Source organism: Poecile atricapillus, chromosome 3 (assembly GCF_030490865.1).
Source record: "Poecile atricapillus isolate bPoeAtr1 chromosome 3, bPoeAtr1.hap1, whole genome shotgun sequence".
Lineage (NCBI taxonomy): Eukaryota > Metazoa > Chordata > Aves > Passeriformes > Paridae > Poecile > Poecile atricapillus.
The window spans coordinates 53,857,457-53,872,359 of record NC_081251.1 but is presented as its reverse complement, the minus strand read 5'-3'; the positions used below and the strand labels follow the sequence as shown (position 1 = coordinate 53,872,359).

The 14,903-nt window shown below is 40.4% G+C and overlaps 1 protein-coding gene across 1 annotated transcript in view; it reads left to right on the top strand.

Annotated features, from left to right (window-relative positions):
- Positions 1–143: 143 nt before the first annotated feature.
- THEMIS (thymocyte selection associated) overlaps positions 144–14,903 on the top strand; it is a 75,845-nt gene continuing 61,085 nt past the window's right edge. The window contains exons 1-2 of the mRNA XM_058835962.1: positions 144–327; positions 13,885–14,043. Coding sequence (XP_058691945.1) covers positions 237–327; positions 13,885–14,043 — 250 coding nt within the window. The 5' untranslated portion in view covers positions 144–236. The remainder of the gene's footprint in view (positions 328–13,884; positions 14,044–14,903) is intronic.

The window sequence follows — 14,903 nt, the reverse complement described above, 5'->3', positions numbered from 1 at the left end:
GCCAGAACCACTGAGGGGGCCACCAGCTGCCTCACCCCACTCCAGCTGCACCCATGGGAGGAAGCAGCCACGGAGGGAAGGAAGCAGAAGTACCTCCCATGCCACTCCTCCCCTCTGCTGCGGAGCTCCCGAGCACAGCATGCACCAGGCTGAGGGTGTTGCTGCCTTGAGAGCTTTTCACTGGTCTTTACGTGTCACGCACTACAGCGCACTACAGTACTACAGTGCTGCCGACCATGGCCTCTACCCTGGAGAAGTTCATTCATTCTCTGGACATCAGAGCCCTTCCCAGAGTCCTTCAAATCCAGTCAGGCATCTATTGTCAAGGTGAGCATTGAGTGTTTTCTGGCAGGGCTTTGTTTGACATCAGGTCACCCTTCAGACTGGAACGTGGAATGTGGGGGAGGCATAGGAAGGATGCTCATGGAGCTGTCTCCTAGCAGTTTCCCAGCTGAAGAATGAGTATTTTATCAAAGGCTTTGGAAGTATCTTTGGTGCAGTGTGCATTTGGTCTTCTTTCTGGAAGTGGAAAAGAAACTGTAGTTAGTCCTCACCATATCCTGGAAAGAGTACTGGAATAAGACATGAATTTGCTTTACATTTACACAGAGCCATCAATCCAGCAACTGCAAATCACATCACAGAGGTTAATTGATTTAACTCATCTTGAACTTCTGGGGGTGCCTTCTGTCTCAGAAATAAAGAACCAGGGAGGACAATAAGATTTTCCTGAAATTCTGTCTTGTATTTAGAGGCACTTCAAATGTGCGACAATGCAAAGGGATTGGTATGAGCTGGACAGGAGCAATACAGGGCTAATATTTTATTTTCCAGGGTTTTCCTGCTACAAATCTGTTTTTATGATGTTTTTAGTACTCTGTTTGTGCACAAAATACACTCAAAATGTGGTAAAGAGGCTTGCATTAAAGGGAAAAATCTACTCTTGGTTTGGGCATGGACTTTGTTCAATAACAGTGAAGATATTGGGCCAAGCCCATGTATCAGTCTAGAAAAAGAAAGTTACCTCTGTGCCACTGAAAGGGAAAAATTTGGGTTCAATTAATAAAAAGAGAGGGTTTCATGAAATGAGCTGAAGTCTACTTCAGCTTCAACCAAGCACCCACTTCAGGATCCACAACATCTGTCTTTACATCAATTTAAATATTTCCATGCTGCTCCATTGTAGGAGAGAGGAAGTGGCCATCTAAAGTCTGATTGGCAATCAGTATGTGTGGGCCATATTTTTCTTTTTGTGGAATGACAACAGCCTTTTTGGGCAGAGGGGAAATGGGAAAGGTCATACTGAATCTGATGGTAGTGCACTGTCCATGTGCTCCTGATTGCCCATCCTGGCTGCTCTGGAAAATACCTATGGATAATACTGATGTATAGAAAAATTGTTCTGGGAAATAAACTTAGATAAATTACCAGAAAAACTTTTAAAAACACTCTTTTTCTGAACTTTGCTTTGTGGCTTGTTCAAGTTATATCTTTTAAACTGGTCTGGCAGCTGTGACAAATAAGTTCTTGATAAGAAAATTATGGCCTAAGTGATGAAGAGTAAAATTAAAACTAAAAAAGAGAAGATCACCTCTTGAAGCTGGAGTAGCCACTGTACTCATCTCCTTTCATGCAGCTAGGAAGCAGAAGTGATATGAAAACAAGTTGTATGCCTTTGTACATGTAGGTATGAATACATATATGTATATATGTGTACACAAAATACTGTGAAATGTGTGTGTATATATATGTATGTATATATATATATGCACATAAAATGCTATGATAAAATGATGGTAACCTAGCTGTCTGCAGGTTTCTGAGTTTGTACAGTCTGCATCCTGTTGCTCATGGATGGTAAAACTTATACCAGTACATTTTTGTAGTCAGAATATTTCAGGTTTTAATTCTATTTGCTGTCTAAACCTTTCCACATGAGGAGAAAAATACTGTTGAGTTAGCCCACAGACCATTCTGCAACTATTCCTCACATGTGAAAGAAAAAGGCTATTAGCTGTTGACTAGCCTTGCAAGGGGGTGGTATGTGCTCCAGAGACCTGAGAATATTAAAAAGTGACAGCCCTCATGCTGCTCCGATGCTTTTTTGGTCTTCAGCAGCACCACCTCTTCCTGTCCTCTGTTCCTGGTGGCTTCTCAGCCGTTCTCATACGTGTTCCACCAGCACAGCAGCTGCAGCACTGACAGCCATGCATGAGCCTCTTGTTTATACAACAAGCAAGATTGATATATTCTACTTGGCTCCTTGCCCTCCCAGCCAGCATATCCCCAAAATATTTGCAAGTACCTAGAAATACCAATGTTCTGTAGTAGGCTTCTGTGGGTTCCTCTTCTTCCTTGCTTCAGAGGAAGATTGAGATGCTCAAGACATTCAGTGCCTGATAGGTTTGCAGGATCCAGGGCTTCAAAAGGTCTTCTCAGGCCAGGCCCTCACTCCCTTTCTCTCCCTCCTTCCCTGAGCTCTCTGTCTGTGTCAGATCTTTCCTGAATATTTTCCTCCCTTCTGTGCTTGGCAGCTGGAGTGAACACATTGTTCTGTGATTGCATTATGATTTATGTTACATTTTCTGTTGCAAGACTAGTGCTTCAAAGAGAGTCTGAAGTAACTCCTGTTCTATTGCTAAACAGGAGAAAAGGCCACTTTGAGCACTTCAAGCTTCCATTAGGACAACCACTCTTTAGTCCTTCCTCAGGCAGATCCCTCTGCCCCTGCAACAACCTTTTGATCTCTTTTACCCCATGCAGTACACCAGCAATCACAGTGTGGGTAATGGCAGGTCTGCCAGCAGGGAATATGGGTTTATTGCTGTGGCTGCTGGGACCAAATCTGAGCACTTGTGCACTGATTGTAATAGTCCCCAAATGGCTGCACAGTCAGCCCAGTCAGCTAAGTGGTTTTGTGGAATGGGATTTCATAGGAATCTGTAACCATTCTCAGCACAGCCTGCAGACAGTAAGGGAGAAGATCGATTGTTATAGCATTACATGTGATCACTTGAAACTGATCAATCACCAGGGATACCTAATTTTCCTGTGTAAGAATTTAAACTAGGAAGAATTTCTGTATATGTAAATGTTAATGTATAGTCCCCTCTTCACAACCCACCCACCCCACCCCCGCCCCCTCCAAAAAAATAAAGGCAAGGTTTTTTAACATAGCTTAGCCATGTGTACTTAGGTGGAGTAAATAATGGTCTACTACATCCATTAGAGCTGTCATATCAAAGATGTAGCAGCCAACCAAAGAAGGCTACAGCAAGATATGTGATAATAAGACAACACAGTGTAACTGATTCACTGTTCTTCTCTGGTGCTCTGTGTGCTGTGGGGATGAAACTCTCTGTTTACTCTATTGGAAGCAGCATTTTCCACACACTGCACTTAGGTGTAATGATTTTACAAATATAGGACTTGCAAGCTAGCCTTACAGTTCCTGACAGATTTTCAGTACCTCTGGAAGTATAACGAAAGCGCAGTGCTTTGTGAGGATGGACGTCTTCTATGTGGTGAGGTATTTTTATTAGAAGCTGCAAAGTCAAGCTCCAGGGACAGAGTGGGAATTTACTTGCCATTGACAAGATAACATCTCTGAAAGGTAACATTCTGCCTCTATGCAGAATTCCTCTGTCCATTCTGCAACCCATATTGCACCAAATACAATCTAGGTCTCTCCTTTCAGACCCAAGCCTGCCTGCTACTGTTCCCAGTGGAGAGCAAGTAGAAAACATATGCTGTGTGCACTCACTCTACCATTAGTCTCTCTGCTGGCCTATAAAAATAAATATGTTCCTGCTGATATTAATGGAATATGATGTGTTTAACTGTAGTTCCCCAAACTGCAAATGGATGTGACTTTATAGACCCTGCTTCCACACGGAATACTTTCAGCTAGAAAAGCTATGGGCAATTTAACTTTTGCTGTTGGTAGTGAATACTATGATTTAGACACCTTTCTCAAGATTCTGTTTACCTCTCTGTTCCTGGCATGAAGAAGAGGAAAACATTTTCCTTGAATGATATCACTGATTTTCATGTTACACCTGGACTTTGGGGTTGGTTGAAGCCTTACCAGTTTGTCTTTAGGTAGAATAGTCAAGGTTTGAGGTGCTTATTCACACTCTCATGTTCCTATTCCACTTTGGCTCCAGCTGTGTGGGGCTGCATGGTCAGAGACCAAACCTGCAGCTATCACCTACACCAGCATCAGAAATGTGGGGTGTTAGTAAGAGACCTGAGTTCTTCCAAAATGCTTTTCATCATTATATTCAAAAGTCCAGACAGAAGCAGATAAATTATTGTCATCCCTGGTTTGAAAACAGAAACACAGGTGAAAGGAGATGGTAGTTCTGAAAATGCCAGAGGTACCTCTCAGAACAGTTGCTTTGGACTCAGCAGATATAATGTCTTAACTACAGAAATCGGAATGTACTGTTGAATCTCTGAAGGGAATTGGAAGGATGATTACAAAATGAAATCAAGTCTGCCAGATACAAATAACTTGGTAATCAGCACTGATTAAAAAGGAACTACAGTACAGACCGAAGTACATAACAATTTAATAGTCCATTAAAATATATTACTAAAAAATTAAAATGCTGAAACTCCATTGATTTGATTGATCAAATATCTTTCTTTGAACATTTTAGTAAATATTGATACTTAGTGAGGTAAGTGCTGTCTGACCACTGATTTTTACAGATAGCATGCAAGTGTGGGCTTTCATCTTTATGTTGCAAAAATTATGTCTGTTTTAATACTGAAATAATTATTTTATGGGTAATTGAATTTAATATTTTGCAGGCTTAATTTAACCAGTGGCAGGACAGTAAAAAGTGCCAGCTTTAATTGTGAAAAATGAAGAACCGCTCAAGGCACCTCTTCTGTTGGTGTTTGTTGTCATTAGCCTACACACAGTCTTCCCATTCTTGCCCCACCTAAATACATACATCAGTAATGGTATTCCCCTATTTTTTCAGGGGTTGGGACTTGCCAGAGTGTAGGGAGAGTTCAGAACAGCTCTGCTATGCTGTTCAGTTATTTGAAAACAGCGTGTGTGTTGTGTAAATTGCAGCTCCAGGACATACCCTCCTTTACAAAAACATTAGGAAACTCTGTGCTCCTTCTCTGAGGAGAAGGGAACTCTAAGCCAGCAGCCTCCACCTCTGCAGGCTGGGGATGCAGTGAAGCAGTGTGCTGTAGCTGTGGTACTCCAGTCTCTGAGGTTCAGGAAAGTGCCAGATCTGTGCAGGGAGAAAATACTGGGAAGAGGCAACTGTTGGGGTCACATGAACATCCTTGGTTAATGTCCTTCCACACCTAAGAGATCTAAAGATTCTTAGTATTGACAGGTTGGGATTCCTCCTCTGGGAGGTGTTTGGTGCGCACTGATAGCTGCATGAGAAGCAATGCCAAACAAAGCCCTTTGGGTGAATAGTTCCAATTAAAAACTCATTTGGTGGTCTATAAACAACATGACTCATGGTTCCATGTGTGTCCACATTCGCTCGCTGTCTCTGCAGTTTTGGTTTCACTCTCTCTGCTTCTGTGACTGGGAAACGACATCTTTCCAGCACGCATTTCTGCAAGCATTTCAGGGAAGTGATGGGGTCTGCTGGCCATCAACAGAGTTCAAAAGGTCTTATTAACCCTGTTACAGTAGCTAGGTGAACTGAACACAAAAGGAATCCTTATCTATCCAATCTCAGCTGCCCCGAGTCCTAATTTAGACAAGAAATATCTCTCAACAATAACAGCTCAAAAATGATCACAGAGGGTAGAATTTTTTTGCTCATTCTAAGCCAACCTAGAGAGAACGAATCCTGCTCCCTTGTGTGATAAGCTGATGAGTTGATGAAGGCTAAGCTATGCAGTCTGTAATAAGTATGAATAAAACAAACTGCCTCTTCAGGATTAATAAAGCTACTTTTTCTTACTTTTTCTTAATAAAGCAACAAGTAATTTAAACAGAGGCCAAGAGTAGACAGCTTTGATAAAGATAATTAGGACTGTATTTCTTAGAGGTGAAATATCATTAAAAATGTTCTCTGCATTTACTGGTTGGATTCTCGGTGGAGTGCATGTCAAGGGAGAACTGTACATGAAATTGGTGAAACTTGTGGTACATTGTTTTCACTTACTAATTTGTGTCTTTTTTTTAAAGATAGAGAAGCCAAAATTATCAAAAAGTGGGAGGGTGGTTTCCTCTGAATACAGTTGTTTCTGTTCCTCTTGACTGAGCAAGTTGGAGCAAGAGCCTTAAGTACAGCCAGAGTAACAGATAGTTTGGATTCTCTTTTGTGGTCAATAGTTGGAGCATATTGGTAAATTTTCTCTATTAATACAAGCCACTGAAACTCTGCTGCCTTTGTTCAAGCTGCTTCAAATACCTGTTTTATTTTAAACAAGAAAGAAAGCATTCTTCAGTGGATGTGAGAAACCCTGCCTTTTATGGGTCAAATATTGCTCATTTTGTTCTACTGCTTCCCTCAATGGAATGACTCATCCAGACACATTGAGAAAATTCTGACACTGGGTAGCTGGCACTCAGGGTGAAGCTGGTTTGAGGATCTCCTTTGAGGGGATTTTGTTTCTGTGACATTCAGTTTTGGGCCTCCCTGTGGATGGCACAGGAGGTAGGCAGAATACCCAAGTTGCCTGGTGTGTCTCAATGCAGGCCTTGTCTTGGCTTGCTGAAGCTCCCTCAGTGTGCTGATGTCCCGTAGCAGAGAGCTCCCCAGCTTCATTGCACTTGGGTTCCAGGGATGTGAGGAGGAGGTCTGCACCAGGAGGGACCCTGTCTCCCTTCCCATCAACCTATAAAAAGCTTATAAAAATACCAAGATAATTTTCAATAACTCAGTCTCTGGAAAGATGAAGGGACGACTATGTTAAATTGCATAGGAGGGAAGATCCTGGGATAAACATCCCATGATACACAAGCCCATGACCACACACTGCTTCTGAGCTGCAGGGCTTTTGTAACAAGACTTTTTCTTCAAGTACCTGGTGATCTGTTCATAAAGGAACATGACATTTGTCCAGGTCCACTGTTTCTGGTTAGCTCCCTTGGACATACAGTAATGACACAAGGGGCCTCATGCTCTGATCTCAGTAGGGGAAGATGCATAAACATGTTTCCAGTTCTGGACTGTACCTGTGAAGTGCTCAACACTCTGATCTGATCCTGGAACTCAATTGGACCACTTTCCTAAGCTTTGTCCAACAAAATGTAGTTTTTCTGTTGAACATATATGTGAATAAACATATTAAATTCAAAGTAATTAATGTAGTAAAGAAAATAAATCATGAACAGCTATAACAGTGACTAATGTAGTTCAAAATCACATTTGGGCATTGCCTTCACTGCTGTAGTAATTCTGACTCATTTGGGTGAACCCAAATAAAAAGTCAAAAGTGTTTCATTGGGAGATGGGGTTTCACTTGCTCTTTCCATTATAGTGGGTGCTGTGTGCATAAAACTCTGCTGCCACATACAGTGTGTGAACCTCTGGATTGATGAGAATCAGAAGAATGCATTTATTAAAAAAGAAAAAGTCCATAAAGCTTATCAGGAAAAGAATAAATCAGAAACTGCAGAAGTATTTTTTTTTAATCCATTATGACTGAAATGGCTTAAAGCACTTGACATTAAAATTTGGCTTTATATGGCAGGAGATAAATCTTAACAGCTTTTGTTTTTTGATGGTTTCATGCTGCCAAAAATCAGACCCTTCACAGTCTAAGTAGGTATGATGTAGATAAGACACATCTTTGCATAAAGTCTTCTGGAATATTTATGTCCCAAACTGATCAAACCTGAAGATTTTTGTTGCTTAGGATATGTTAAAGAGAGAGGAGTTTGTTGAAAGCCCAATAAGTTGCTCTGTCACTTGGCAAATTCACACCACCTTCATGACCACTGCTATCCTCGGGCATCTAGAGCACTGTGTGGGCATTGGGGAGCTGGGCTCACTTGCTCTCACTGGGGCACCTTCTGGGGGAAGGAAGGGAGGGGTGGATAAAAGTCACACAGGTGTTTTATCCTGTTTGCAGCCACTCAGCCTGGGGCTAGAGAGAGAAGCTGGGGCATGCTTCCTTCTTTGCATGTCGTTGTTCATGATTTCCAGCCTCTTCCCTACAAGACATTAGATTATTTAAGTGGAGGAAATCCAGCAGGCTGCTGTGCATCTTTGCTGCTCAGGAGGTATTTGATTGGGGAAAAAAAGCCACCTAATGTCTCCCCATCAGAAATTGTTTGCTTTTTCTTCTGCTTAATCAGAGCATAAAATGATTAAAATGATTAAGCAAAACTCTCCTCCTTAAAACTTTAAAATAGATCTCTTTTCTTGCCAAAGAGCATAAACTCTGAACAATTGGCTAGCCCTCAAATAATGCCCATAAAGAATGATATCTTTTTTTATTGGCACTAATTATAGATCCATTATGCCCTTCATATTACTTTGAGAGCCTTCAGCAGACTTAATAAAACTGTGATTTCAGCTGAGCTATGTTGTAGGGGAGAATGGGCTATTGTAATTCTGGCTGAATGGCTGCACCAGGGGATGGAGCCTTTAAGTGAAAGCAGAACCATTTTGCCAGCCCCTGAAACATTCACCTCTGACAGTAGGGACAGCACCCATATGAGCAACCGATGACAACTTAATAGTGGGGAAAGGAACACTGGGAAAAGGACATTGGGACAAAGTTCTACTCTTTCAGGAGATGTAGGGAGATCTTTCATCTCCCTACTAAGCAGCCAGGTCCCCGGTTCTTTGGATCTTCTTTCAAAGACAGCTCAGCCTGCCAGCTGCAATGAATTCAGTGAGTGTTACTGAGACATGAAAGAGAGAATATTTTCCTTCAAGGATTCAAACTCATGGGACTAGGGAGTCAATGCCTAGTGTTGGCCTCCAAAGTAATTTGGTTTTGTTAGGAAAAAATCTTGGTCTTTGTTAAAAAAAAAAAAAAAAAAAAAAAAAGAAAAGAAAAAGGGAAAAAGAATGGGGGATACTTGGAAGTATCCCTTAGCAGCACCCTGTAGCAAACCGGCTGTGAGACTGGAAGTCAGCCAGCCCGAGTTTGAGCTTTACCCCTGCTGAATAATCCTTTGTGCCACCTTAGTCAAGTCTTTTGTCTCGTTTGCATTGCTCTCCCTGGCCCTCCGTGCTAAACTGCCCTGAGGCATGCGGCAAAAGGCAGTTCCGTCCCGGTGATGCATTACTGCTGTTAACCCACGGGCCTGATTGTGAGCCGCGCTTTCCATCAGCATCAGTGAGGCGTTCGCTCCCAGAGCAGTCACTCAATGGAGCTCCAAGCTGCTGGGAAGAAAAAGGGACATATTACTGAGATATTTTATTGTTTCACCTTGCATTATAAAGTATTTATCTCAGTGGTACTGTCAGATGCCTTGACATGAAGAATGATATCCTCCATCTCAGGCATTCACTGTATTTATATTTTATATTGCTGTTTTTAATACAAAAGTGTTCTTCTTGTACCTGTAATGAGAAATAAATCAAATAAAGGGCTTATGTTGGGGAGGATAGTGGTGTGGCTGATTAAAATTTTAGGAAAGATGGAGGGAAAAGATATTGAACCAATTGTGGTGCTTGCTTTGATCTGATCATGGTGGTTGATAACACAGATTGTCAAACTAGAGATGAGCTTATGAAAGATATAAATGTGGTTTTTATTGAACAAAGTAACAGTCCAGAAAACATTCTTTCAAAGGCAACAGGTTCTTTAATTACAGCCTTCAGGGGCATTGTTTGATCACTGTAAATAAGCTGCTTTATTCTGGGTTCTCCTAAAATGTTGGTTTGAGGAGTTTTTGCATTATATTACATACATCTTTCTCAAATCAAAAAATTCTGTTCTCAAGGTTACTTGATTTACATTTTCAAAGAGTTACATTTTCTTTGTGACTTGAGTGGGAAAAACAAAGTCATTGTTTTACAACAACAAATAAATGTTTAAAAAGTGTATTTTAATTTTATTTTTCAATCTATTGTGTAAGGGGGTCCACATTACACACCTGAAGTAAAATGTGACTGTCAGGGTCATATTGTCACAAAGTGAGAATTTTCAAAATGTTTTAAGATTAATTATCATGACTTCTAAAGGAAAAAGAACTTTTATTATCCTTTCTGAAAGCTGTGCAGTTTCCCTGGCTCCCTTTTACCAGCACAAATATTTGCTGCAAGTGCTTAGGTAATATTTTTCTTGTCTGAATGTAATCTTCATTGTATTATTCCAGGCAAACTGCCAAGTAAGGGCTAAAATCAGGACCAAAGCAATCTAGTTGCAGACAAATATATAATTAAAATCAATACTGTATGTGCAATTGTACCCCCAAAAATGTGGCTGGCAGAATTTCATTTCATTTTTTTTAAAAATATCCTAGTATTGATAAAAATGTGGTTTCTGCAACCATGGTCTCAGTCAGAAATTATCCACCCAACCTCTCACTGTCATAATCTTTCAACCTTTTGGCCTATTTCAAATAAACCTGATAATATATATTTCACTATTGATAAGCTGCTGAAAGTTGGTCTCTGATGTCTTTAATTGGATGGAAGATGTGGTGGCATATCTCCATTATTCCATGGTTATATGATCTATCTATCCAACTTCTCTTCTGGAAATGAAAAGTACTATCCTATGGATTTCACTGATGATATTACAAAGTATTTTGTTTGCCAGTGGATTATGTACCCATGTTAATTTCTTAGATGGTAGGACAATAAGATCCCTTGATTTTAATATTCTTGGGGGGTTTTCTGGTATCAATCTGTTGCAGATTAAATCATTAAATATTCTTCAATAACAGTTTTTTGAAAACTTTAGCCCCTTAACTGCTCCATTCAGTGGATGAGGGAGAGGCTGTGGATGTTGCCTACTCAGACTTCAGGAAAGCCTTTGGCACAGTCTTCCACAACGTTCTCTTGGGAAAGTTGGCAGCCCACAGCTTGGACAAGTGTACTCCTCACTGGGTATAAAACTGGCTGGATGGCCAAGCCCAGAGAGTAGTGGTGAAGGAATGACAAGAAAGACATTGAGGTGCTGGAGCATGGCCAGAGAAGTAAAATGGAGCTGGTGAAGGAGATTGAACATAAATCCTTTCAGGAGCAGCTGAGGGGGCTGGAGACTTTAAGCCTGGAGAAAATGAAGTTAAGGGGAGACCTTATCTCTCTCCAGAACAACCTAACCTGTGGTGAGGTGAGGGTCGTTCTCTTCCCCCAGGCAGCCAGTGACGTAACAAGTACCAGAGGAGGCTCATCTTGAATACTGGGAGTAAAATGTTCACTGGAAGAATGGTTAAGCATTGGAACAGGCTGCCCAGGGAAATGGCGGAGTCACTACACCTAGAAATTTTTAAGAAGTAAACAGACATGGCACTTCATGATCTGTATTAGCAGCAGCCAGCCTCCTGATGGGAGCTGTAGCAATTTCCATTGAGACAGCAGAGTTAGTCTGTGTAGAATTGCTAAAGCACTGCAGAGAGCAAACAACTATGCACTATTTTTACAATAAGAAAACCAGATTGTTCTTTTTTGTTAAAGGGCAGCAGCTCTCTTGGTCTTCAGCTCAGTACCAGAATTGTGGAAAGCGTGTGTAAACAGCATGTTTCTCCACCTGGGACTGGTTGATATTTGAGTGGCCCTATAATCCAGAATATCTCTGAGTTGGTCCTCATCCTGGTGTGCAGCAGAAAGCCTTCTGGGTGAGTTTGGAATCTAAGTACAGCAGAGCCCTTAAGCCTCTATAGGGTCCTCAGGAAACAAGGGAATGTTGTCCCATCCAGCCTGTGAAAAGCATCTTCCAGATATTTTTTTACTTTATTTTTTCAACCAAGATTCCTTCTCCAGAGGGTTAAAACCCTACATCTTCTTCAGGGAAGCTGAGGATTTTCTGAGGTCCATCTCAGTTGTTGAGAGCATTGCACAAGCAACCAATAGCTTTGTCTGGACACATATTCACAACAGAGCACACTTAACCAGATACTCAGCATTACTCTCCATCATTCTCCTGTTGTTTTGTGGTCTCTATTGAAACTTTGGGTAGGTTTAGGCTAAAACAAGAATAAGTTATGCTCAGGCTGGGCTCCCAGTGACTTCTCTTGAGGTCTAGCAGATAATCAAGAGCATGTCGTTTGCAAGTGCTGCAGCAGAGTTAATAAATAAATCACAGACTCAGTAAGAGATGCTTATCAGTCCGGGTCTGGAGTTGTTCTTGAATAAACAATAGGAAGATCAGTCAGCTAATAGTTGGGTTTTTTTGGTGTGACACCTGGGTGGAAAAAAAAGCTAAGCTGTTGTGTTTTTTATTTCCCCAGCTCCCAGCATCCCCACCAGCTACAAGGTGAGCTGTAAAGAGTGTTTCTCCTCAAGGGAAATTCTGCCAGCAATGATGATATTTCAGTACAGGCCTTCTCAATTATTGATTGCATCTATGTAGCCAGAAGTCAGGTTTTAAATATTTCTCATTGCCTGATACCGTTCTGCTTACCTAGGTTAGGAAAAAAAAAACAAAAAAAGACTTTATACTGAACAAGATGTAAGTAAGGGCTTAGAGCAATTGTGTGAAGGAAAATCTGTCTTAGAGGACGTAAAGCAAAAGGCAGAATTAACCCTGAGAATCCTTTGGGGAAGGGAAAAATGGAAATGAGAAAGAAAGTATTTTGGTAGCTGAACCGTATTAGTAGGAGTGCAAATAAATGCACTCACCAATGCACTGGGAGTGGAAATGAGAACAATGTTTCTCACCACAAGGGAAATGATACTTTGAGATGAGATTCTAGAAATGGCATATCCGTATCACTTTAGGACAGATCTTGGTTAGTTCTTAGGAGGAAATGGACAGAAGAATGGAAGCTAGTGTTAAAATTGTCATTTCTGTTATTCTGTGTTCAATGCAATTCTATTTACAGATGGAACACCATGTGTTTACTGCATTGTCTTTATCTATAGTTAATTGATCCCATGCTCCAAAACTTCTGCCAATCTTCTGCAGAGACCAGGAAGAATTTTCCTTTTTCTGAATAACTTGGCTTTTGAGTTTTTTGGCTTTATTCTTCTTCCTGTGCACCTGCTACTGAAATAGTAAAGGTTGACCACAACTAGAATGGAGAAGGGAGGACTGGTTTTGGCAGGAGAAGATACACTTCCAGGTTTGTCTGAGGAAGTGCTAAAACACTTGGCTGGATTGCTTTGTTCCTTTTCTCAAAGCTCTGAGCATGACAGATAAAAGGAATTTTTTGCTGCCAGATCAGAATCAATATGTCCATTTCAACATGGAAGAGGGATTGACATTGTTAATTTGCTAGTTTTCCAATTTCTTATATTTTCTTCAGGTCTTCTGTTACCACAGGAAGCTCAAATGCTAATTGCACTTAGATGTCTCCTGTCCTCTCCCTGGGTACCTTCAATGGTCTGTGGGTTTCTGTTTCTTGCTGTAGTCTGTTGTTTCCTATGGGATATGCTATGCCCTGTGCAGTGCAGAGGCGCCTTTAGTGCCTGAGCTCCACTGCCTGCCGGTTTCAGGAGACAGCTCCTGACAACACAGGTAATCCTATGCTCTACCTCTACCTATATTGGTCAAATGTTTTGGTCTAATAATTTGGAAATGTAGATTCTTCAGACCTTGTTCTCCTCACATGCATTTAAGAACCATGTACACCTAGAGCTGATTGGTCACAGAAGTCACAAGATGGTTTTTCTCATAACCCCGAGGAAGCAAAAGAAAATTTAGTTAATTATTATTTCATGTTTACATATGATTTTTGGCTTCACTCAAAGAGGTAAAGATTCTTGACAAAGAGAGAAAAATCTAAATAATGCTTTTCTTTCCTTTTGTATTTCTTTTCAGGCTCTGTCTATGAGATGTTTGGAAACGAATGCTCCCTGTCAACAGAAGAAGTCATTAAAGTTATTGGCTTCAAAATTAATAAGCTCATAGCAAGTATCTGTGAGAATAATGAAGTCAGCCAGTTTTCAGCCAAAGTGGAATTACCACTAAATTTTCCTGGTATAGTATTTCATGCATTCATGTTTTTGAGGAGTTATTGCCCTGAGTAATCACCTTTGTTCATTTTATTGATTTGTTGTCTTGATTGATATTTGAGGTTACAGCTCAGCTGTCAAAAATACAGATTTCATCAGATGATACAAGACACAGTCAACTAATTTTTAAATTTCAACTCTTACAATCCTTTCTCAAACCTGGATAGAAATTATTGAAATTATAAAGTTTTGTGGTAATGTTTTCTACATTTGGAGTCCCTTGGTGTAAGCATTACAAAAAAAATCTTCTTTTCATTTACTTATGACTTTGCCAAACCCTGTCTGAGTTGAAATCTTCTTTCTCATGTTCTCAAACTATAATTTATTTGCTATTAATAAATCTGTATTTTATTATTTTGGGTACAAAATATTTTCAATAATTTGTTTTCAATAGTGCTTTTATTTTAATGATTTATTTTAACTATGGTGGCCAGAGTTGGTCCGTGCTTGGAAAGAGGATTACAGGGGAATAGATGTGTTTTTCTGCTTAAAAACCTCTTTAATTGTTCTACAGAGAAATCCAAATTTTGGATTTTGGAGTATAAACTTCAAATTTTGGCATGTGCTACTGACTTGTTACTTGAATCATATCTTCCTTTCTTCTTGTTGCCCTGTTAAGGAGACCTGGCCAAGTACTGAACCCAGTACTGTTTCATCATGTGTCATATTTATTAATTTTTGAATTTTGCTCAGTTCTTTTAGCGTTTGGGCCCCAGCAGAGTTGAACAGGGAAGTGAGTAAAGCACAGAGGGAGAAGTGCATATCCCATATGTGGGAAGTGTAGGAGGCAAACTATTTTAGGAAAATGCTAGAAAAAGTTTTGAC